The sequence below is a fragment of the Bubalus bubalis genome, chromosome 24 (assembly GCF_019923935.1).
Source record: "Bubalus bubalis isolate 160015118507 breed Murrah chromosome 24, NDDB_SH_1, whole genome shotgun sequence".
Classification (NCBI taxonomy): Eukaryota; Metazoa; Chordata; class Mammalia; order Artiodactyla; family Bovidae; genus Bubalus; species Bubalus bubalis.
The window spans coordinates 27,799,570-27,821,840 of NC_059180.1; the positions used below are offsets into that span (position 1 = coordinate 27,799,570).

Sequence of the window (22,271 nt, forward strand, 5' to 3'; positions counted from 1 at the left end):
GACCCAACTTGGCAACCAAACCACCAAGAACAGGGCACTGGAAAGGAGAGCAGGTTCTGACATTAACAAGGGAGGTGACCCTGAGGGAAGGCATGGAAATTTTCCAGGATCCGTGGCCAAGAGGGAGGTTAGGTGCTCAAAAAGCCACCGACACCCGATCCCTGGGACGACTGCACATGCTGGGTCTCCTCCCCCAGGTTCTGATGGCACACTCGCCTCCTACCTGGAGAGTCTCCTCATTCAAAACTCCCCCCACCAGATCCACACAGAGAAACAGTATTCAACCATAAAAAGGACTGAAGTGCTGACGCCCACTGCGCCATGGATGAACCCTGAAAATATGATCCTAAATGAAAGGAGACAGACATGAAGGCCACACACATTATATATGATTCCATTTAAATGAAATATCCAGAATAGGCAAATCAAAATCAACCCTGAATATCTGATGCTGATGCTGAAGCTCCAATACTTTGGTCATCTGATGTGAAGGTCCAACTCATTGGAAAAGACCCTGATGCCGGGAAAGATTGAAGGCAGGAGGAGAAGGGCACGACAGAGGACGAGATGGTTGCATGGCATCACTGACTCAATGAACAGAGTTTGAGGAAACTCTGGGAGATGGTGAAGGACAGGGAAGCCTGGTCTGCTACAGTCCATGGGATTGCAAAAAGCTGGACACGACTGAGCAACTGAACAGCAACAGAGACAGAGGTAGACGAGAGGATGCCCTGGGCTGGAGGATGGGGAGTAACTCCCCTAAGTACAGGGTTTCCTTCTGGGGTGATGGAAGTGCTCTGGAATTAGGCAGTGGGGATGGTTGCCCAGCCCTGTGAATACAATAAACACCACTGAACTGCACACACAGATGTGGTGAATTATTTATCATTAAAATAAAATTTTTTTAAAAATCACCTTTCCAATATCAGTCTATTTTACTCACTATAGAAGCCACAGTCTTGACTCAGGCCCCAGAATCTGACTGACTGGCAAACGACACAGCTCTGAACTTGTCTGCCCTCCTCTCCCACCACTCTCCCCGCTCCTTCCCTCTGTTCCAGCCCCACGGCCTCTGTGAGGCAGACACAGACTGGCCACAGCGCCTCTGCACTCACTCTTCCTTCTCAAGGTCGGGCCCCTGACTGCCACCAGCTTAACACTCGGGTATTGCCTTTTCAGTGAAGTCTTGGATCATCGTTTTTTTTTTTTTTGGCCGCAGAGTGCAGGATCCTAGTTTCCCAACCAGGGACAGAACCCACGGCCCATGCAGTGGAAGCGTGGAGTCTTAATCACTGGACCGCCAGGGAAGTCCCGTGATCATCCAATTTAAAAACTGTAAGCCCTCACAGTTGCTCTAACCAGAACCTTTTTTTTTTCCCATTGCACTTATGACAGTTTAGCATACTATATATTCTTTATGCGTTCATTATGTGCATAGTCTATCTCTCCCAGTTAGAATGAATGAACGAACACCCCACGAGGGTGAGGGTTTTTGTCTGTAGTATTCACTGCTCTGTCATCAGTGCCTGGGACAGCACCTGGATCGTGGCAGATACCCAGAAAATGTTTGTGGGTGGGTGAGTGGATGGGTGGGATAGGTAAGTAGATGGATGGGTGAGTGGGTGGATGGATTTGCAAGAAAGCACACACCCAGGGGTGTCTCTTCAACAACACAGAAACCAGGCATCTCACCACCAGGATACCCCAGCTCCACTGGCCCAACTGATGGGGTGACTGCTGGCAGCACGGGGAGCACATCGAGTGGCCCCCATAAGATCTGCAGCGTCCGCTTCTCCAGGAAGTAGAGGGCACTTATTCATCCATCAGTTACTAACTGGGCACCCTGTGTGTGCCAGGCACTGTGTAAGGCAGGCTTGGAGATCCTGAGACTCACAGTCGGGTGGGAAATAGGTACTAAACCAGGGTCTCTGGAGCAGGGGCATCTGCCAGTGTGTGGAGGTGGCTGGGGAGCTGGGGCTTGCCACAGCCTTACAAACGGTGAGGGTCAAGGGTTTGGAAAATCCTTCACAAACAAGGAAGAACTACTGACCACTCTGAGTGAAAACAGAGCCTCCCTCCACACTGAGAAATGGGGCAAATGACCGAACCAACTACCCCAGCCCAACCCCTAAAAACCTGCCATGTCTTCATGAGAACATCTGTTCCTTCTGCCTGGTTGGCGTCCACTCTTGTTGGTTGTAACAACACGTCAGTTTTCCTTTGGGGAGCTGAATCTCCCCCAACTTCAGTCCATGAGGTTCAGCCACAGATCAAACGTCCACATTACAGCCTAATCTCTGACAGAAGTCACATGATCCAGGCCTGGCCAATCCAAGCATCCCTGTTCCCTGACTCCAGTGATTCAGGGACAAGCACTCAATCAACCGTAACCAGTGAGACTCAACCCCACAGCTTTGCTGTGGGAACTAATGGGAAAAGGGGAGCTCTCTCCTCATTGTGGTTACTGAGATGACAGGATCAACTGTAACTGCATGTTGACTTTGCATCTGACAAAGAAACCACCGTGGAGAAAGCAAAGGTAGGAGACAGGGAAGGAATTATACCCAACATTATCTTTGGAGTACCTGGATCCAGCCACACCTGAAACCCCAGTCATGCTTAAAACCAACACCTTCCTAGACTTTTCAGTTTTGTGACTCAAAAAGCTCCCTTCTTTTTATTTTACTTGAGTGGATCTAAGTTAGGTTTCTGCCACTTGCAAGATGGTTCCCAACTAATACAGTTTATCCAAATCTTCAGTCTATTCATTTAGTCAGTCATTCTACATACACCTAATGAGTGGGTACTATTTGCCGAGTCTACTATATTTCAGTGGCTTCCCAATTTGTGCTAGTGGTAAGGAATCCTCCTGGCAATGCAGGAGACTTAAGAGATGCAGGTTTGATCCCTGGGTCAGGAAGATCCCCTGGAGAAGGAAATGGCAACCCACTCCAGTATTCTTGCCTAGAAAATCCCAGGGACAGTGGGGCCTGGTGGGCTACCTGCAAAGAGTCAGACATGACTAAAGCAACTTAGCACGCACTGTGTTTCAGGGATACAAGCAATAAAAGACAAGAGCCGTGCGTGTTCTGGTCAGTGGAGAACTGCACAGCGGGTAATCAGCATATAGAAGGGTAATTATTCTAAAGCAGGGACATACAAGGCACAGAGATGACAAGAGCTCACAAACCTTCTAAGACAGCAAATGCTAAATACTGACGGCTGCCTGGGGATGCTATTTTAGGAAAGTGCCTTAGGTGGACATGAGGACATGATAAATGCCAGGCTCTATATTCCAGAAAAACAATCCCATCAATCCTGCCACATGGCATCCCCATTCCTGCCTGACCTCCTCAGGACTCTGTCTTCCATCATACCTACCGGTGGGTAAACACATCATCATCCTTGAAGTGCAGGAATCCACCAGTGGAAAGAACATGCAAATACCTTCCAAGGGAACCAGAGGCCACATATTTTATCCTAATGTAGGCAGAGGCTTCGATGTCTCGGCCAGGGTCAAGGTCCCTGACTGACTCCCAGGCTCATCTGTTTCATGACAAACAGCTCAGCTAACTCTGTCTCTGGAAGTCCACCATCACCCCAAAGCTGAATGGCAAATTGAAGGTCAAGAAAAGCCAGTCATACTTTTTAAGCAACTCTTGCTGTGCTTTCCTAAGGGAGACCAGGGCAGGAAATGATTATTTAAACAGTTGGCAGTTTGGGTGACTAGCTAGAAATGGCCAGGTTTTGTCACAGGATCCGACGTGCAAAGCAAAGGGTTATGGGGAAAGATCCTTTCTTCCTAAGCATAACACAACTCAGATGACCCCTCTGACTTCAGATCTTTGCCTATTTATAAAAAAGAAAAAAAAAAGGAATTCAAACATCTTGGATTTCTGTGTGATTTGCTATCACGAGTATGAAAGTAAAATAGATGTAGCAGTTTAAGTACATTTGTTGTATCTAGTCAATGTTATGCTGGTATACATGCAGGCTCTTTCCGTAAACACACAGAAGAAACTGGTATGGACAAGGAAGCTGGGCAATGGGGGCCTGTGGAGGCAAGAGCAGTGCCTTTCACTGCAGACAGGGGCTTCTCACCTGGGGATATTTTGATCATCATAACTGGGGAGATGCGGGGAGAGGTACCATTTGGCATCTAGTGGGGAAAGGCCAGGGATGCTGCTCAACAGCCTACAGTGCACAGGACAGCTCCCCACAAAGAAACAACGAATTATCCGGCCCCAGATGTCAGCAGTGCTGGAGTTGAGAAGCTCAGCTGCAGACTCTTTGGAACAGCTTTAACTATCTTTACCACACGAATGCATTACTTTCTGTTTTTAAAATAAAATGCATCATATATACAGTAAGGACTATTTAACAGTTGTATTTAATGCATAGAGACTATTGAAAAGTTGAGCCTCCAGCAGGTGGCTCAGACAGTAAAGAATCTGCCTTTGATGCAGGAGATGCAGGTTCGATCCCTGGGTTGGGAAGATCCCCTGAAGAAGGAAATGGCAACCCACTCTAGCATTCTTGCCTGGAGAATCCCATGGACAGAGGATCCTGGCGGGATTGAACAGTTGGAAGAAAATAAGAACAATCCCTGTTAACTACCATGCAGTATTGTATTTTTTACTTTTAACAAAACAAAGAGAGTCACTAAGGACCTGGGGAAGGCTGGGGAGGCTAGAATGTGAAAAGAATGAGACAGCAGACCTGGAGTGTGGGAGAGTTTGAGCCAGAGGGGATCTTAGGGAACACAGAGTCCCAGAATAGCTAAGTGACCTTGCTGCTTCGGCCAACTCCAGTCCACTGGCAGTGTTCATTCGCCTGGAGGACTGCTTGAGCATAATTCAGTGGGAGGGAGCACCATGACTGTCCAGGGGTGTCGGCTGAGGCAAGGGCCTGCAGAGGTCTTAGGTTAGTCTGGGGTGAGGCCTCAGAATCTATATTTCTAATAAGCAACCTGGTGATGCCAATGCTACTGGTCTATGGGCCCCACTGCTGAGGACAAAGCGTGGACCCCAGGCCCGCAGCAGCAGCAGCCCCTGGGAACATGTTAGAAATGTGAATACTCAGGGCCTTCCTAGACAGTCTGGATCTGAAACTGAGTGGGGCCCAGCAAGCCTGGCTTTCACAAGGCCTGCAGGTGAGTGTGAGGCCTGCACAAGCTGGAGCATCACTGATTTCCGCCACGTTGCCTTGTGTGTGTGTTAAGAATCTAGGAGACATCAAACTGAGCCTAACAAAATCCAGTATCCAAATGAATATACTTTGACAAACATCGAAAAAAGCAGGAGTTTCCTTAAACATTCCACCTGCAACTCTACTGTGATGAAGCAGATGGTAGCCTATTAGAAAATTCTTATTTATGAAAATTGCGGTTTTGGTCATAGGAATACATATTTGCCAACGTAAGTAAGAAGTAACACTACTAGCATAACATTTTTAAAAAAGAATGACATAGTTAATAATACAAAGACAGAAAGAAAAAAGAAGCATGGTGGCGGGGTGGGGGCGGGAGGCATGATCTGAAGTCATCCTTAACCATGTTTAACTGTCCACTGTGCTTAAAGGGCTTCCACAGTCCCTCTCTATATGGTTCCTGGGTTTGTGGCCAGGTTGGGAAAATAGTAACTTACACTCGTCTTTAAACCTTTCAAGGATGGCCAGCTAGGAACAGACCCATTACAATAACCCAAGACGTGTGTATCAGAACATTCAGCGCAGCAAGTGTATCAGAACATTAAGTAACAGCAAAGAACAAGGAGCAGCCTAAAAGGCCAGCCATGGGAGATGGGTTAAGTCCACAACGGCACACCCACGCTCCGGACAAGTATGCATGGGTCAAACAGATGAAGCAGATCTGAAAGCGTGAACTGAGCAGTTATATCCTAAATCCAAAGGTCCAGAACACCATGTAAGTATGACTCCTTTTGAATATATAATAAATATTTTTAAAATATCTACACACAGCATTTTTTCCCTAAAAAGATATACAAAACTGTCATTTTGGAGGAAAGGGATAGATGGAAGGATAATATACTTTTATTACTTTTTATTGCATAACTTTGCATATGATTTGAATTATTTTTTTCAATGAATGAGAAGTATTTGTTGACCACCTATTAGGCACTGGTTCTGGCACTAGGGTACAGAAGTGAACAGAAAAAATCTTTGCCCTCCTGGAGCTGACATTCTAGTGGAGAAAGACAATTCATGAAACAGTGAGTGACTTTTAGAGTGTGTTTGGCATGGCCACTTAGAGTGTGGTCCACGAGTCACTGCCAGCCCTCCATGTGTGACCAGATGCCCACAGCCCACAGATAAGGAGCTAACACCATCAAGTGGCTCAACTAAGGCACCAAGCACACAGCTTAGTCCTGCTGACTTTTTTTGTTTCTTAGCCAGACTTTCTCGATGAAGGACGCAGAGAGCAGAGCAGCACAAGCTTCTGTGCTCATGGTGAACCTGTAACAGTTCCTGAACTGGCTGCTCCGGGCAGCCCTGGGCTGGAAGCTATTAAGTGCTGTGAATAAAACAAAGGGCAGCGGTGGTACTTTTAAAAAAGAGTGGTTGGAGAAGACTGTGCTGAAATAGCGACTTCCGAAAAATACGTAGGCAACGACGACACAATAAAGCGTCTGACCGTGTGGGCCAGGAGAAATCTGGCTTCACTCACCAGGAAAGGGGTGCAGACCCAAGTGAAGGTCCCCACGGCGGCCAGGTAGGCAGATTTCTTCAGCACCTTCAGCTCTTCCTGCCGGATGGCCAGAACCTTGTCTTTGAATGCCAGCTCCCAGGCGTAAAGCTTCAGCACTTTGATCCCGTTGAGAATTTCGTTCATCAGCTTAATCCGATTGTCCTTGCACTTCATGTGGGCCACCTTGGAAGAGGAAGCGGTCAACACCTCACCGGTGGGGGAGCTGGCCGCTCACTTCTGGCCCCAGCACCAGACCAACAACCCCATCTGTTAAGAACGGGCCTTCCTGAGGATGGGAAAGCGGGCCTGCAATCCCTGGGAACCCTGACTCGGGACCCTGAGAGCCCTCCAAAGGTTTCGTTTTTTCAAGGCAAAAAACTGCTTTGAATCATGTTAGACTTGACATTATTAGCAAAACCTCTTAAAATTAGAAGAAAGGCAAGAAAAACTTTACAGCCATCCAGGGAGGAAGGGGCACATGCCTTACTCTGCTGATCCAAATATGAGAGATGATACTTTTTTTCCCCCTCCATTTTCTTATCTTCTTTACTGCTTATCAGCCAGTACATGCTTGCTACAATACTGAAGTGTTTCTGTACCAGCCAGCACTGGTTCTGACCATTGGGTACCCATGCTATAGAGCTGTTAAATATTTTTTATATCACCTAGCCTTTTCCTTAAGCTAGACACTTTTCTAAGCTTTTCACGGGCATTTAGTCCTGCTCACAAGAACCCTATCATTAAGTGCTATGTCACTCCTGGGTCATGAAACAGGACAGTTTAAGCAACACGAGGTCAAGGCCAGAGACTGAAACTGTTTTGGAGGTGGACCATTCAAGGGAAGAAGATGAGAGGCCATAATCATCCCCCTACCCCCCCAAACCTCATCCCACCAGGCCCACGTTCTGGAACCTGTCTCTCCTATAGCATCATCAGCGCAGCCAAGCTCTCTCATTTGAAATTCCACAGGCACATCATAAATAGCCATCAATGGGGGAGCAAAAAAAAAAAAAAAAGAACTCTGGCCCATCTCTGTTATGGATCATTAGACATGAGCTCAAGAGAATGAAGTCAGACCACATGGCATGCCACAGAAAGATCCCCCAGGCACGGTGTCAAACGACAAAATCATGCTGCCAAAAGGGCTTGTATGTGTTAAAATATATATGGTGATAGCACCACAATGCACACACTTATACACGCCAAGCCTAACTATACAGTGAGTCTGACCTCTACATAACCACACAGAAAGTTCTAGAAGGATTTGCTTCGGTGTGTTCACTGTGGTTGAGAGGACAGGGAAGAAGACAGGCCCTACACTTTTGTATTATTTGAACTTTTTAAATATAATGAGAAGACATTCACTCTGTTACTTGACTATTTAAAAACTTAAAAAATACTAAGTAGCTGTGACCAGCATAAGGTGATGGGGGAAAAAAGCAAGGGGTGGTTTTTGCTCAGCCCTGGACAATGTATACCCATAAGGGAATAGAACCCACGGGAAATGAGGACTCTCCCAGAGGTCCACAGATGCGGCTTCAGACACTGGCCCACGAGGTCTAAATATTTCAGGAGCTCTCAACCTTGGCGGCCCAATGGTAAGCTTTAAAAATCCCTGATGCCCAGGCCCCACCCATATCAGGTGGCTCAGAATTCCCGGAATGGGGCGTGGGGACCAGCGTTTATGAAAGCGCCCCAGAGGATTCCCACAGGCAGGCAAGGCTGAGGCCCCCACGGCCTGTGCAGAAGGAAGTCAGCCAACACTTAGTGGAAGGGCCTCAGGCAGGGGCCTGGCTCGGAGCCCATGGAGACACCCCCTTACCTGGTAGGTCTTGGTCTTCATGGCCATCACAGCATTGAGGGGAACCATGAGGACCATCACGGCCACCCCTGCCAGGACGGAGGGGCCCAGGTTCTACGGGAGGAATGAGAACAAAGCCTCAGCACAGGGCCTCCTGGGCCGAGCCACCCCATGCAGTTCTTTCACTTTTCAGATTTATCCCAGAGCATCCCTCGGGGCCCCACAAACCCTGTACGAATATTAAGGCCACGATCCTTTATCTGAAACCCTTAAGACCAGGTTGCGGTTTTTGCTGTTGTTGCTGTTATTTATTTTTCACTGAAGGATAATTGCTTTACAGTACTGTATTGGTTTCTACCAACAGGGTGGGTTTTGCAAGTAAGAACTGAAGGATTTCAGAAAGGTAATGAGATGTGAAACAGAAAACAGTGAATACACCCACCGGACGGTCTATCTTGCTCAAAGGCCCCTGGCTAGGGTCCAGGTGCTTGGGTTTGGGGAGGGCTCCCCAAATTGTCAGAACTGATTTAAGACTGACTCACTATGCCTAAACTGTACAAACAACACGGCTTCTGCTGATTAAGCCTTTTCCCCTTGGGAGTCTGGAAGTTTGGTCTGTGCCAGGTAGAAGCTGCCAGTGTGATCAGCCCCCAATAAAAACCCTGGACTAGGGGGTCTCTCACAAGCTTCCCTGGCTGGTACCGTTTCACACATGTTGTCACAATCATCCGAACTGGGGAATTAAGTACCTCTTGTTGACTCCAGGGTGAGAGGACGCCTGGAAGCTTGTCCCTGATCCCCCTTCAACCTTTGTTAATCTTGCTGTAACCCTAGCGAATCATGAACCTGCTGGAGTCCTAGGACCCCCTGACATAGGTGGATATGCCTGTATATCTTACCCCACCAGGCCATGGAACAGCATTCCATAAGCAAATGCAATTCTTTTTTTCAACAGCAAATGGGAAAATTTCCACTGAGAGGGATAATTAAGATGATAAATCACACATCTGTTCAGGTCAGGTCTGGCCACCAAATGAGTTAAGAAACACTTTCGGTTTTTAGAGCTTTTTGATACGAGGACTTGTAGATGAGAAGCTATAGACTGTTCTGTGGTCCCATTTGCAGATTAAGGAAACTGCACCTCAGAAAGGTTAAGAGATCATGACTGAGGCAAGATACTGATCGACATTTTTCAACTGCAAGTTACACACATCAGAAGAGACAGCCTGAGGAGTCTACCCAGTGTATACGCTCTCAGCTGAGACGGACGGTCAGAACCAGAGGGTAAGCATGTTAGTCCCTTCCAAGGAGTCACCGTTGGGTGCTCCAGTCCTGGTTACCAAAAAGCTGCTCTACTGCTCCAAACTACTGCTCTACTGTCAGTTTGCCAACAAAAATCTGTCTAGTTAAAGCTACGGTTTTTCTAGAAGTCATGTATGGATGTAAGAGTAGTACCATGAAGAAGGCTGAGTGCCAAAGAATTGATGATTTCAAACTATGTTGCTGGAGAAGACTCTTCAGAGTCACCTGGACAGCAAGGAGATTAAACCAGACAATTCTAAAGGAAATCAACCCTGAATATTCAGTGGAAGGATTGATGCTGAAGCTTAAGTTCCAATACTTTGTTCACCTGATGCAGAGAGGCAATGCATTGGAAAGACCCTGATGCTGGGAAAGATTGAAGGTAGGAGGAGAAGGGGACGACAGAGGACGAGATGGTTGGATGGCATCACTGACTCAATGCACATGAGTCTGAGCAAGCTCTGGGAGATGCTGAAGGACAGGGGAGCCAGGCGTGCTGCAGTCCATGGGGTCACAGAGTTGGACACGACTGAGCGACTGAACAACAACAACTGTTCCAAATGTTTTCTGTGATGCAGCTCTGCTCAGTGACGATTGATCCACCTCTAAGAATGAAGGTGATTTCTACCAACAATCTGAAGCATTCAGAATCAACTCTGAAAGCAAATCACAGTAACTAAAAGACACAGGGCACATCTCTGTACCATGTACTGCTCAGGGAACACTGCCTGCAGCAATTCATTCAATTGTCCTGACATCAATCACCGCAATGACGTTTCCTGACTGTCAACAGTTTACAAATGAGGACATCAAGACGTAGCGATATTAAGCCATAAGAGCGGCAAGAGGCAGGATCTGAACCGGGGCAGCCCGATTTCAGAGCCATCTTGTTGCCTCTTATCCTATGTTCTTGACTGTCAGAGAAAGCCCGGTTTTGGTCTAAAGCAGCAGTTCCCAACCAGCGAGGTATACTCCCCCAAGGGACATCTGAAAACATCTGGAGACCTTTTTGCAAGTGGCGGTGGGAGAGTGAGGGTAAAGAGGTGGTATGTGATTGGTATCTCCTGGGGCGAGGCTAGGGAGGCAGCTAAACATACTATACTACAACACACAGATCAGCCCCCAACAATGAAGAATTATCCTGCCCCATGTATCAATAACACTTTCAGCAACTCTCATTTAAAATAAAGCCATTTTCTTAGTGGTTCACAAATCAACCCTGAAGGCAATTCTAAAAGGACTGTTCCACGACAGCACTTTCTGGGGAAGTAGATGCCCCAAGACACCTGCCAGATGAAGAAGTCCGCCTAATTGAAAGGGGGAAAAAATCAGTGGAAGTGGTATTTATCACAGCCTTAAAGTCTGGGATAGTCTGGAAGCCCTTGTCATCAGTAGGGAGGAAAGGGAATTCCTGGTGGAAGGAAAGGCATGTGCAAAGGCCCAGAGGTAGAAAGAGTAAGGCCTGGATTAGGCTACGAGCATCTTTGCTCATCATCTTCATACTTTGGGAGGTGCCCTTCCCCATGTGGAAGGGCTGTCAATCACACCCTGTTCACACTGAGAGAGAACATGTGACCCAGGCCGGCCAATCAGAGAATGCTGCCTATTTCAGCCCGATATGTTTTCAAGGATGCGACTAGGACTGTGCTGGGCCACAGTGCTCCCTGGGAGTCTGACTGAGACAAAAGGGAAAGGAGTATCTTCTCTTTTGTCTGGCACCAACACCTGTGAAGATGATATAAACCCAAAGCTATGGAAGCCATGTGAAGAAATCCCAATGAGAATGAAGTCAACTCAGAGAAACACCAAGCTAAGAAATGATGAGGGCATGAGATTGTGTCCTTACAGCACTGCCAGATCTCCCAGATCCATCCATACCTGAAGCCAGTCCCCGAGACTCTTCAGTTACCCCCATCCATAAAATTCCCTTTACTTGCTTATGTTGCTCTAAAATGCACTTCTACCCCCTGCAACCGAAAGACCAACATAACTTAGGACTCATGAATAAATGAGTTTGCTGAGTGTTTGGGAAGACACAGAGGGAGAAATACAATGGATATGTCAGAGGGTGGTTAACTACACACACCATCAAGAAGAGACACGTGCAAATAAATACCATGTCACCTGAGAGAACACAGCCCAACAACCGAAGAAAGAACAAAATATCCAGGAGCTGGCTGACAAGCCAGAAAATAAAATGTGAATGATGCCAAGAAACGCCAGCAAGCATGTTATGTGGCAGCCTGGACGGGAGGGGGGTTTGGGGGGAGAATGGATACATGTGTATGTGTGGCTGAGTCCCTTCGCTGTCCACCTGAAACTATCACAACATTGCTCATCGGCTATACCCCAATACAAAACAAAAGTTTGTGTTGTTTTTTTTTAAAGAAATGCCTGTGAGCTACAGAGGTTCTTATCCCTGGCACCCACTCCCTCCCCCACACATGCAGGTCCCTCCCCACGCGCCAAGGGAATGACGTCAAACACACACCAGCCACAGGAGGTAGAGGGCAAGGATGACTTGCAGAGGGGCTGACCAGATCATGTTAATGTACGTGGCCAGGTCCATGAACCTCTGGGCGTCCACGGACATGAGGTTGACGATCTCCCCGACCGTGGAGGACTTTCTGGCCGCATTGGTGATCACCAGGGCCTGCGGGACAAAGGAGAGGGAAAGAGGGTGGGTGTGGTGGGGGACAGCCAGGGCCCCCGTCCAGGCCCACGTGGAGGAAGGAGACAGCGCACCAGCGGAGAGGTCGCCGCCTTCTCCTCCCCTGGAGGCTTATCTGCCTTCCCAGCCCGTGTGTCTCGTCACAAAGGCCCGTCTCTTATCGACAACACCCACTGCCTCCCCCATCCTGAGCTCTTCGCTACAGAAGGGACCTCAGAGGTCACCTAAACCCTGCGTCATGCACTTGAGTGTGTACGTGTGCACACACACACCCCAGGGAGTCTGCTATGAGGCAACTTCTGACTCTGTAAGCCTGGGGGGACTATCCATTGCTAATAAGCTCCCAGGAGATGCTGACAATGCTGGTCCCCACTTCACCCTGAAGGACCAGGTCTCAGCCAGGGTTTCTCCTTTGGGAGACTACTGACACCCGAGGTCAGATGATCCTCTGGGGGGCTGTCCTGTGCACTGCAGGACGTTCAGCAACATCCCGTCTCCACCCCCTAGATACACGCCCCACTCCACCCCCCCCCCCCCCCACACAGTTATGACAACCAGACATTGCCAACATCTCCCGGAGGGATAAACTCGCCCTGGCTCTCGATGGTTTCATGCTGTCACCTAGGGAGTTTTAGAAATACTGATGCCTGCCCCCTGACCCCCCAACAGAGATTGACTTGATTTGGGTGCAGCCTGGTCCTTGGAAGTTTCTGAAGCTCTCTGGATGAGTCTAACATGCAGACACGGCTAAGAGCCAATGATCAAATCCATCTTTCTCTACCAGTTGCCGAAGAGTCTCTTCCTAACCTGCGGGGCCCAGAGGCTAAGAAATGAAGGGACCAAGGAGGTAATTCAGTTCCCTTAAGGCTGTCCGTGCTGAGGGTCTCTCATCCAGGGAAGGTACCATCTTCTCAGTTCAAATGGAGAGTCAGAACACACTCACACATAGTACATTAACAGCAGGGCAAGGATCTGGATCGTCCCAAGTCAAGAAATGCAATTACCCGCGGTGGACCCGGGCAGGGGGGCTCCTGGGCACCACCCACCCAGACAAGCCTCTAGGAGTAGCTCTGCTAAGCTGTCAAGCCTGATGGTCACCCCCTGCCAACCCACAGCCATTCAGACCACCTTCATGCCACTGCTCTGCAAGCTGGGCCTGAGAGGTGACCTGGCCAAGCCCCCTGAGGGTCCCGCGGGGGGCCGCGCCCCACCTTCCGGTACACAGCCCCGATGACGGCGGTCTTGATGCGCATGCCGCTGACGAAGCAGATGTGGAAGTACTGGTGCAGCACCAGGGTCTGCAGGCAGGCGCTGATGAACAGCAGCGCCGTGTAGAAGTAACCCTGCCATTCCGGGGCCTTCTTGTCATTCACGAAGTTGATGAGCAACCTGTGCGGCAGCGAGGACAGAACCCGGCGTGAGAGACCGCGACAACCGGTGCCCACACAGGGGCAAGCCCTCTGGTGTTGGCAGGTGACGCTCTCCCGAGCCAGCCGGGTGAGCCGGGCTCTCACGCTTCGGTTTCAAGGATGGGAAGCCCAACCCACATGGTGCTGCCCCTGCAGGGGTGAAGCCCCGGGCTCCTCATCACGCAAAAGTGATGGAGCAGGGAGCACAGGGCGAAGGGAAGGAGGGAAAGAGAACAAACCCTAGAGAGACAGAAGCAGAGATGGAGGGAAGGAGGGAGGGAGGGAGGGAAACCTCCTTTCCTGTTTTGTTTCAGCTTGCAGCTTTCATACAATTGACACTCCCTTGAAGGAAAGTTTACAGGGCTCAAAATAGCCTGGAGCGAAAACTCTCCTAGGGTCCTCCCCACCATTCTATGCAAAACAAAGAACTCTCACCCGAAGAAAACAATGGACAGTAAGGTTGATTACGCCCAGCTCCCAGCTGGTCCCAGCCTCTGGCTGATCTCCTGGATTCCTTGCCCCAGCCTTTGAAGAGATAACTAATCTGAACAACCTTGGAGAAGAACAGGCCCCTTAAGACAGTAGCTTTCCACATATATGCCTATATATACTTACTCTTTTCTTGCGTTAGTGCAGCAGCTCACTAACCTGACTGCTGCCCCTTCTCACCTCATTAAAGGTGAGCTGTTCTTGTGAAGTGCCAGTCTCATTCTTTCTCCGAACCTCGCTTTCTCTAACTCCCTTACCCTACATCCCTGCTGTTGACTTCCCAAGATAAGCCTCCGTCTTCTCCCTTCTGGCTTCAGGGGAGCCTGGTAGGTTTCTGTTTCTTATAACCATCGTGGTTTAACAAGCCTTTAAGATGGCTTATTAAAGCAAAGCATCAGGTAAAGCGGGAAAGGATGGGGAAACTTGGCTCTGAGCCCAGAGAACCCTGAGCGTGTGACCCCAGGGGAGGGTGACGGGTGTCGCAAGTGGAAGGTCAAGGACGCAAAGGACTGCCCGGCTGGGGTGGGGTGCGGGGCTTACTTTAAGATCTCCGGGCCGGCAAACATCATCAGGTCATGCACAGCCTTGAACAAGAAGCTCATGAGGAAGTAGGGCCCGAAGGTCTTGTATAACACCTTGAACAGGGACGGGTCCCGCTCCTTCTGGGGACACTTGACAATCAAAGCCTCGGCCTCCTCGTTCACATCCACCTTGGAGCTCCCTTTGGGCTTGGTGGGGTCCTTGGAGGAATACACAATCTTCACCGGCTGCCTGGAACACAAGGAGTGAGGAGCGGCTGTGGGGTCTGCCAGGGCCTCAGCCCACCAGCTGGGAGAGGACCGGAGAAGCCCACCCCTACGGAGGCCTGGCCCCAGAAAACCAGTCACTGCAGAGAAGCAGCTGAGCCTGGTGGTTACGACCACAGACTCAGGACCCCAGCCAGCTGTGTGACTTCAGGTAAGTGTCTTAACCTCTCTAGCTCTTAGTTTCTTCATCTGTACAATGGGGGGAAAGTAGGACTTGCCTCCCAGAGCTTTTGTGAAAACTAAATGACTTACTGTAGGTGAAGGGCTCAGAAAAGCGCGAGTCTCAAAGTGACCTACAGAATCAACGCAATCTCTATCAGAATCCAAGCGCTCTGTACAAATGGACAAGCTAACCCTAAAATTCATATGGAAGCTCCAGGGATTGAAAACAGCCAAAACAATCTTAAACAAGAAAAGCAGAGTTGGAGGATTTACATTTTCCAATTTCAAAACTTACTACTGGACAACCATAATCAAGACAGGCATGTTGCTGCTGTTTAGTCACTATGTCCGATTCTGTTGTGACCCCAAGGACTGTAGCCCACCAGGCTCCTCTAGCCATGAGATTTCCCAGGCAAGAATACTGGAGTGGGTTGCCATTCCCTTTTCCAGGGGATCTTCCCAAGCCAGGGATCAAACCCATGTCTCCTGCTTTGCAAGTGGATTCTTTACTGTCTGAGCCTCCAGGGAAACCCCCAAGACAGGCATGAGGAGGGGCATATACAGAGATCAATGCAATCCAATTCAAAATCCAGAAATAAACTCGATTGATTTTTGACAAAGTTGTGAAGACCATTCAATGGGAAAGGAATTGTTTTTTCAACAAATGGTATTGAAAAACTAGATAGCTACAGGCAAAAGAATGAAGTTGGACCCTTACTTCGCACTGTATACAAAAATTCAAAATGGATGCAAGACTTAACATAGAACTAAAACTTTAAAACTCTTAGAAGGCAACAAGGGGGCAAAATCTTTATGACCTTGGATTTAGCGATGGATACTTAAACACGACACCAAAAGGACAAGCAACAAGAGAAAAAATAAACTGAGCTTTATCAAAACCGAAACTTCTGTGCTTCAAAAGGTGCTACCAAGAAAGCGAAAAGACAGCCCATGGAATGGGAGGAAATATTCGCCAATCAAAAATCTGATAAGGGACTTGTATTGATAAATAGAGCACATAAAGAACTCTTACAACCCAGTAAGAAAAAAGACAATCCATTTTAAAAGGTGCAAAGAAGACATGTGAATGGCACAAGCACATGAAATATTGCTTAACTTCCTTACATCATCAGGGAAATGCAAACCAACACCAGGATGAAACACTGCTTCACACCCACTAGGATTGCTATCATCAAAAAGTCAGATAACAAGGTTTCAGGGATGTTGCGAGATCGGAACTCTCATACACGCCCCTGTGAAGTGCCCTCCCACTCGGAATAGGGTATCGGAGAAATGACTTCACAACTTTGTCAAAAAATGGAGAAAGAGTTGTCACCTGCAAGATTAGGTAGCAGAAAACATCATGGCTTCTGTCCTGCCCTCTTGTGAATCCCTCACTCTGGGCAAAGCCAACCACGAGGTCATGAGGACACTCAACCAGCCTTCTGGAGAAGACCTCATGGTGAGACTCTGCCAACAGCCAGCACAGTGACGCCCACCATGTGCAACGTGGAAGAAGATCTGTGCCCTCAGCCAAGCCTTCAGATGACTGCAGCCATGACAGACCCTGAACCAGAACCACCGAGCCAGACCCATCCCAGATCCCTGACCCAGAGACACGGTATGAGACAGTAAATGTTCATTCTTCCTTAAGCCTGCTACATTTTGGGGTGAACTGTTATGTAGCAATAGGTTGTTTCCTTCTCCCACAAAATGCAGTCAAAGCGACTCCCTCAAATGGCCAAATGTGAGCTCCAGCCTTTAAATATGCACATAAGCTTCCTCTGCACACAATCGTAAGATTCACAATTTATAGAATTGGTCCATAGCAGGAGCTCACTGAACAGCACTTAATCACAGGGGACTGTTGCCTCTTCCATCCAAGCCACACCTAACAACCTAGATCAGCTGAAACGCCCTCCTGGAGACCACAGCCTCCTGATCTGCCTTGGTTCCCTCCCCTATCCCTACTCCAAACCACGGGCACTGGTCTGTACATGCATGCATGCTAAGAAACTCAGTCGTGTCTGACTCTTTGTGACCCTATGGACCGTAGCCCGCCAGGATCCACTGTCCATGGGGATTCTCCAGGCAAGAACACTGGAGTGGGTTGCCAACCCCTCCTCCAGCGGATCTTCCTGACCCAGGGATTGAACCTGCGTCTCTTACAGGTTCTGCATTGGAAGGCAAGTTCTTTACCACTGGCACCAGCTGGGAAGTGGTAAGAGATCCGGGCACTAGTCTGGGCTCTGTCAAATCCGGATCCTTCCCTTCGATGCTCCCACCTCAGGAAAGAACCAGAAACATGGGAATCCTCCCTGATCCCCTTTCCTCCACGCTCCCAGGTCCCATCAGGTGTGTGTCGTGTACGTCCCATTCCTGGGATGTGTGTGCAGTCATCCATCCATTCTATCCATCACCATGGCCTCTGACCCACACAAGTGACCATCGCCGGGGCCCCCTCCCTGCTCCCCCATTTCCTTCCACTCTTGTTCCCTGACAACCAAGCCCCTGCATGGCAGCCAATGGGATCCTCCTAAAGCGCTTCATTCCCCAACCTCGGCTCCACTCCTGGCCTCCCAGTGCGTCCAGACTCAAACGTAAACTCTGGGTGAAGCTGTAGGATTGCCTGTGGCTGCTGCGACCCGTGAATACAAACGAGTGGACTGAAACAACACGAACCTCACATCTCACAGCTGTAGAGGTCAGAAGTCTAAGCTGGCCCGCAGGCTCCAGGGGAGAAGCTGTTTTCACCTTTCCCAGCATCTAGAAGATGCCTACACACCTGGGCACAGAGTGCCTGCCTCCTCGTCCCGCCAGCAGCTCAACACTTTCCCTCTCTGACTTCCTGTCTCCTCCTTATAAGGACCTTCATGATGATTACATCAGGCCCACCCAAAAAACCCAGCCTAGTCGCCTTTCTCAGAATCCTGAACTTAATCACATTTGCAAAGGGACTCTGCCAGTTCCCCAGGTGGCACAGCGGTAAGGAACCTGCCTGCCAATGCAGGAGACACCAGAGACGCAGGTTTGATCCCTGGCTCGGGAAGATCCTCTGGAGAAGGGAATGACAACCTGCTCCAGTATTCCTGCCTGAGAAATCCCATGGACAGAGGAGTCCTGCGGGCTACAGTCCATGGGGTCACAAAGAGTTGGACATGACTGGGCACACCCTGAGCTGAGCTTTGCCATGTAACGTATACACAGGTTCTGGAGATCAGGGTGTGGATTTTTTTTTTTTTTTTTTGGTGGGGGGACATTCTACCAACCACAGAGGATTATCGCTACTCTTGTGTTGTCAGTGAAAGCTCTTTCCCTGCTCACTTCACTGACTTGCCCTGAAGCTGGGATCCTGGCGGGGATTTTTAGTGTGATTTCATTCTGCACACACATGCCCTCTTGGAAAGGAGGACAACAGGCAGGGCAGGGGGACAGGAAGTGGCTTCGTCCCCCACGCCCCCCATTCATTCTCTGCACCACGTCCTAAGCTGGGCCCTGCCGCTGACACAGGGCTGTTTTTGGCGGGCCAGTACACAGGCGGCCAAAGGGCCTGAGGGAAGGTCTCGGATGGGCAGAGAGGAGGAAGGCTCAGGCCTGGGTGGAAGGAACAGTGGGAGGGACCAGCTACGGCGAGTCAGGAGAGAAAAAAGCATCCAGTGAACAAGAGGCTTCCAAGGGAAGCAGGCGCTCTCGGAGGGAGGAAGAAAGCTGGGCATCTGGATGGTCTGGCTGGGAATGGAAGGAAAGTTGGAGAGGGAAGGTCTGAGTCAGGAGAAAACTTCCCAGGACAGGGAAACAGGAAGGGTGGGGAAGCTGGAAGCTGAAACTTGCCCATCGATCTCTCCTCCACAAAGGCCCTGCTTGGGGCTGAGCCATGGGGAAAGCCCCGCCATCAAGCAGCCCTGTGAGAGAAACTGATCACTCTGTGTGTGGGGGGGAGTATATCATGGAGGCTTCCTGGAGGAGGTGACTGAGACCTGCAGGACGAGGGAGCGAGTCCACTCGGGGAGAGAAAGGGCACTCTAGGCAGGAGGAACCGGATCAGCATGGCCTGGAACTGAGGGATTTTGAAAAGAGGTGAGGCAGCCATTCCAAGAACCTCAAGGAACCAGAGCAGACTGGGCAGGGAGTGAACCAACCAGAGGCCCACGAGGAGCTCCCACAGGCTGTGCGTGTCATTTGTTATAAAAAATAAATAAGATCTCTAACATTGTGGCAAAAGGCAAAAATCTCAAACTGAAAAAGGTCATAGCTCAATCAATTTTATGGATGTACTCTGAGCATGGTCTTTGATCCATAATATCCAGTGTAATACAGAGGGGCAGAGAATGAACGTAACACCCTTAACGCACATTTTCATCCTCCTCAGAGCTGTAGGGATGGTGGTTTTGGAAACCACAGATGGGCGTGGCAACCGCCTCCCCACCCCGACTAAAGTACGGCCTGCTAGGATTTTAACTGTGTCCCATACAAATACAAACAACCTAAGATCATTTCCCCCCTTTCTGTTGTTGTTGCTGTTGGAGAGTACTTTTTGTTTCTCAAGAACAGGCTGTCAAGGGGGTTTCTCAGCCTCTGATGTGACAGTGCCTGGGCCAGAGACCAGGCTCTCTCTGACATGCAGCAGGAGTCCCCAGCCCTGGTCCTGGTTGGCGGCCTGTTAGGAACTGGGCCACACAGCAGGAGGTGAGGGACCGATGAGCAAGTGGAGTTTCATCCCTATTTACAGTTGCTCTCCCCCGCTTGTATTACCACCTTATCACGACGTAACAATCATAGAAATAAAGTTAGGGCTTCCCGGATGGCTCAGTGGTAAAGACCCCACCTGCCAATGCACGAGACACAGGAGAGGCAGGTTTGATCCTTGGGTCGGGAAGATCCCCTGGAGAAGGAAATGGCTACCCACTCCAGTAGTCTTGCCTGGAAAATCCCATGGACAGAGGAGCCTGGGGAGCTACAGTCTGTGGGGTCACAAAGAGTCAAACATGACTTACCAACCGAGCATGCACCCAATAAATGTAATGCTCCTGAATCATCATGAAACCATCCCCTACCTCCTGCTTCATGGGAAAACTGTCTTCCATGAAACTGGTCCCTGGTGCCAAAAAGGCTGGGTACCACTGACGTCCTGGACCACACCAAAGGAAGACAATCCCACCAGGCACCCATGGAGGTGAAGAGCCTGCCCTGTTGTTCAGCCGCCCAGTCATGTCTGACGCTTTGCGACCTCATGGACAGCAGCAGGCCAGGCCTCCCTGTCCCTCATCTCCCGAAGTTTGCCCAAGTTCATGTTCATCGCAGAGTCTGCCTAAAATCACCCAAATCTATGGATTTGTTTGTTTTTGCCATGCTGTGCGGCTTGCGGGATCTTAGGTTCCTGACCAGGGATCAAACTCAAGTCCCCTGCAGAGGAAGCACAGAATCTTAACTATTGGACCAACAGGGAAGTACCCCAAATCACCCAAATCTCGACTCTAACTCCATCTTCAGCATAAACTCACTGCTGTTATTGCCGTTCAGTCGTTAAGTTGTGTCTGACACTTTGTGACCCCATGGACTGCAGCGTGTCAGTTGATCCTAAAGAAAATGAACTCTGAATATTCATTGGAAAGACTGATGCTGAAGCTCCAATACTTTGGCTACCTGATGCAAAGAGCCGACTCATTGGAAAAGACCCTGATGCTGGGAAAGACTGACGTAAATCCATACACAGCATGTATTTTTTTTTTTGCAAGATGAAATACACCTCGATTTTTTAGAATTGCAGTCAGCGTGCAAATTTAAGTTTTGTTCAGAACTTTGCCAAGTATGAATCGCCACTTTGCAAAACCCTGTGCGTGAGGGTGACGATGGTTCTGGTCTCCAGAACCACCAGACCCAGTTGGTCAGAACTTGCAGCTGCCGCAGAAAAGGTTCCACTTATGAGCACACAGCAATTCTTCACTCTCTGTTCTAGTGCATGCCTGCCTGAGCATTTACATAGACACACATGGCGATTCATTACAAATCACTCACCTTTTAGCTTTAAAGCTTAGCAAGAACATTTTGTTGATTTTTAAACTAAGACACATGGTTGGGTTATTTTAATGGATTGCCTTACATTTAAGGAGGTGTTATACTAATATCTATATTTAATATCTTTAATAATAATGTCTTTCTTATTAAAGGGGGCAATGTATCTGAAAGGTTGGGAACCATAGCTTAACACCTGTATTTTGGAGCCTTTTGTTTTTTGTTTGTTATTTGCTGCTTGCATTCCTTTATGAAATACAGACAATTAAGTTAAAATGGTCACCCCTTCTTTAAACACTACTGCTTTCTTAAGAGTATAACTGATATAAGATCAGGGCTTCCCTGGTGGTTCCGATGGTAAAAAAAAAAAACAAAAAACCTGCCTGCAAAGCAAGTGCAGACATCTCAAGTGCACAACCTTATGGACATATTTACACACCTGTCAGACCATCAGGGAAATCAAGACAATGAACACGCCCATCACCTCCACAGGGCTCTCCTCTCTCTGGAATTTCTCCCTCCCATCTGACCACCTCCTCCTACTTCAGGCCACCACTGATCTGATTTCTGTCACTACTGACTTGCTTTCATGTTTCTTGACTTGTACATAAAAGGAGTCACCTAGTAGGTACCGCTGCCTGGCTTTGTTCACACAGCTTAATTAGAGATTTTCATGTTGCTGAGTGTATCAATAGTTTATTCTGTTGTATTGCTCAGAAGTGCTCCCTTGCATGGCTACACCAAGATTTGCACACCTATTCACTTGTTAACTGGAGAAGAAAATGGCAACCCATTCCAGTATTCTTGCCTGGAAAATTCCATGGACAGAGGAACCTGGCGGGGTGCAGGCTGTGAGGTCGCAAAGAGTCAGACACAACTGACAGACTATCACTTACTCACTTGTTAACAGCTG

At 48.8% G+C, this 22,271-nt stretch overlaps 1 protein-coding gene across 6 annotated transcripts in view; it reads right to left on the bottom strand.

Annotated features, from left to right (window-relative positions):
• The window catches only part of ABCC1 (ATP binding cassette subfamily C member 1), a 151,224-nt gene that overhangs the window by 54,761 nt on the left and 74,192 nt on the right, over positions 1-22,271 (bottom strand). For all 6 annotated transcript variants that reach the window (XM_025275035.3, XM_044935672.2, XM_044935670.2 and 3 more), the window contains exons 8-12: positions 14,919-15,149; positions 13,692-13,869; positions 12,301-12,462; positions 8,529-8,621; positions 6,686-6,889 (exon numbers count right to left, since the gene is read on the bottom strand). In XM_025275035.3, coding sequence (XP_025130820.1) covers positions 6,686-6,889; positions 8,529-8,621; positions 12,301-12,462; positions 13,692-13,869; positions 14,919-15,149 — 868 coding nt within the window. The remainder of the gene's footprint in view (positions 1-6,685; positions 6,890-8,528; positions 8,622-12,300; positions 12,463-13,691; positions 13,870-14,918; positions 15,150-22,271) is intronic.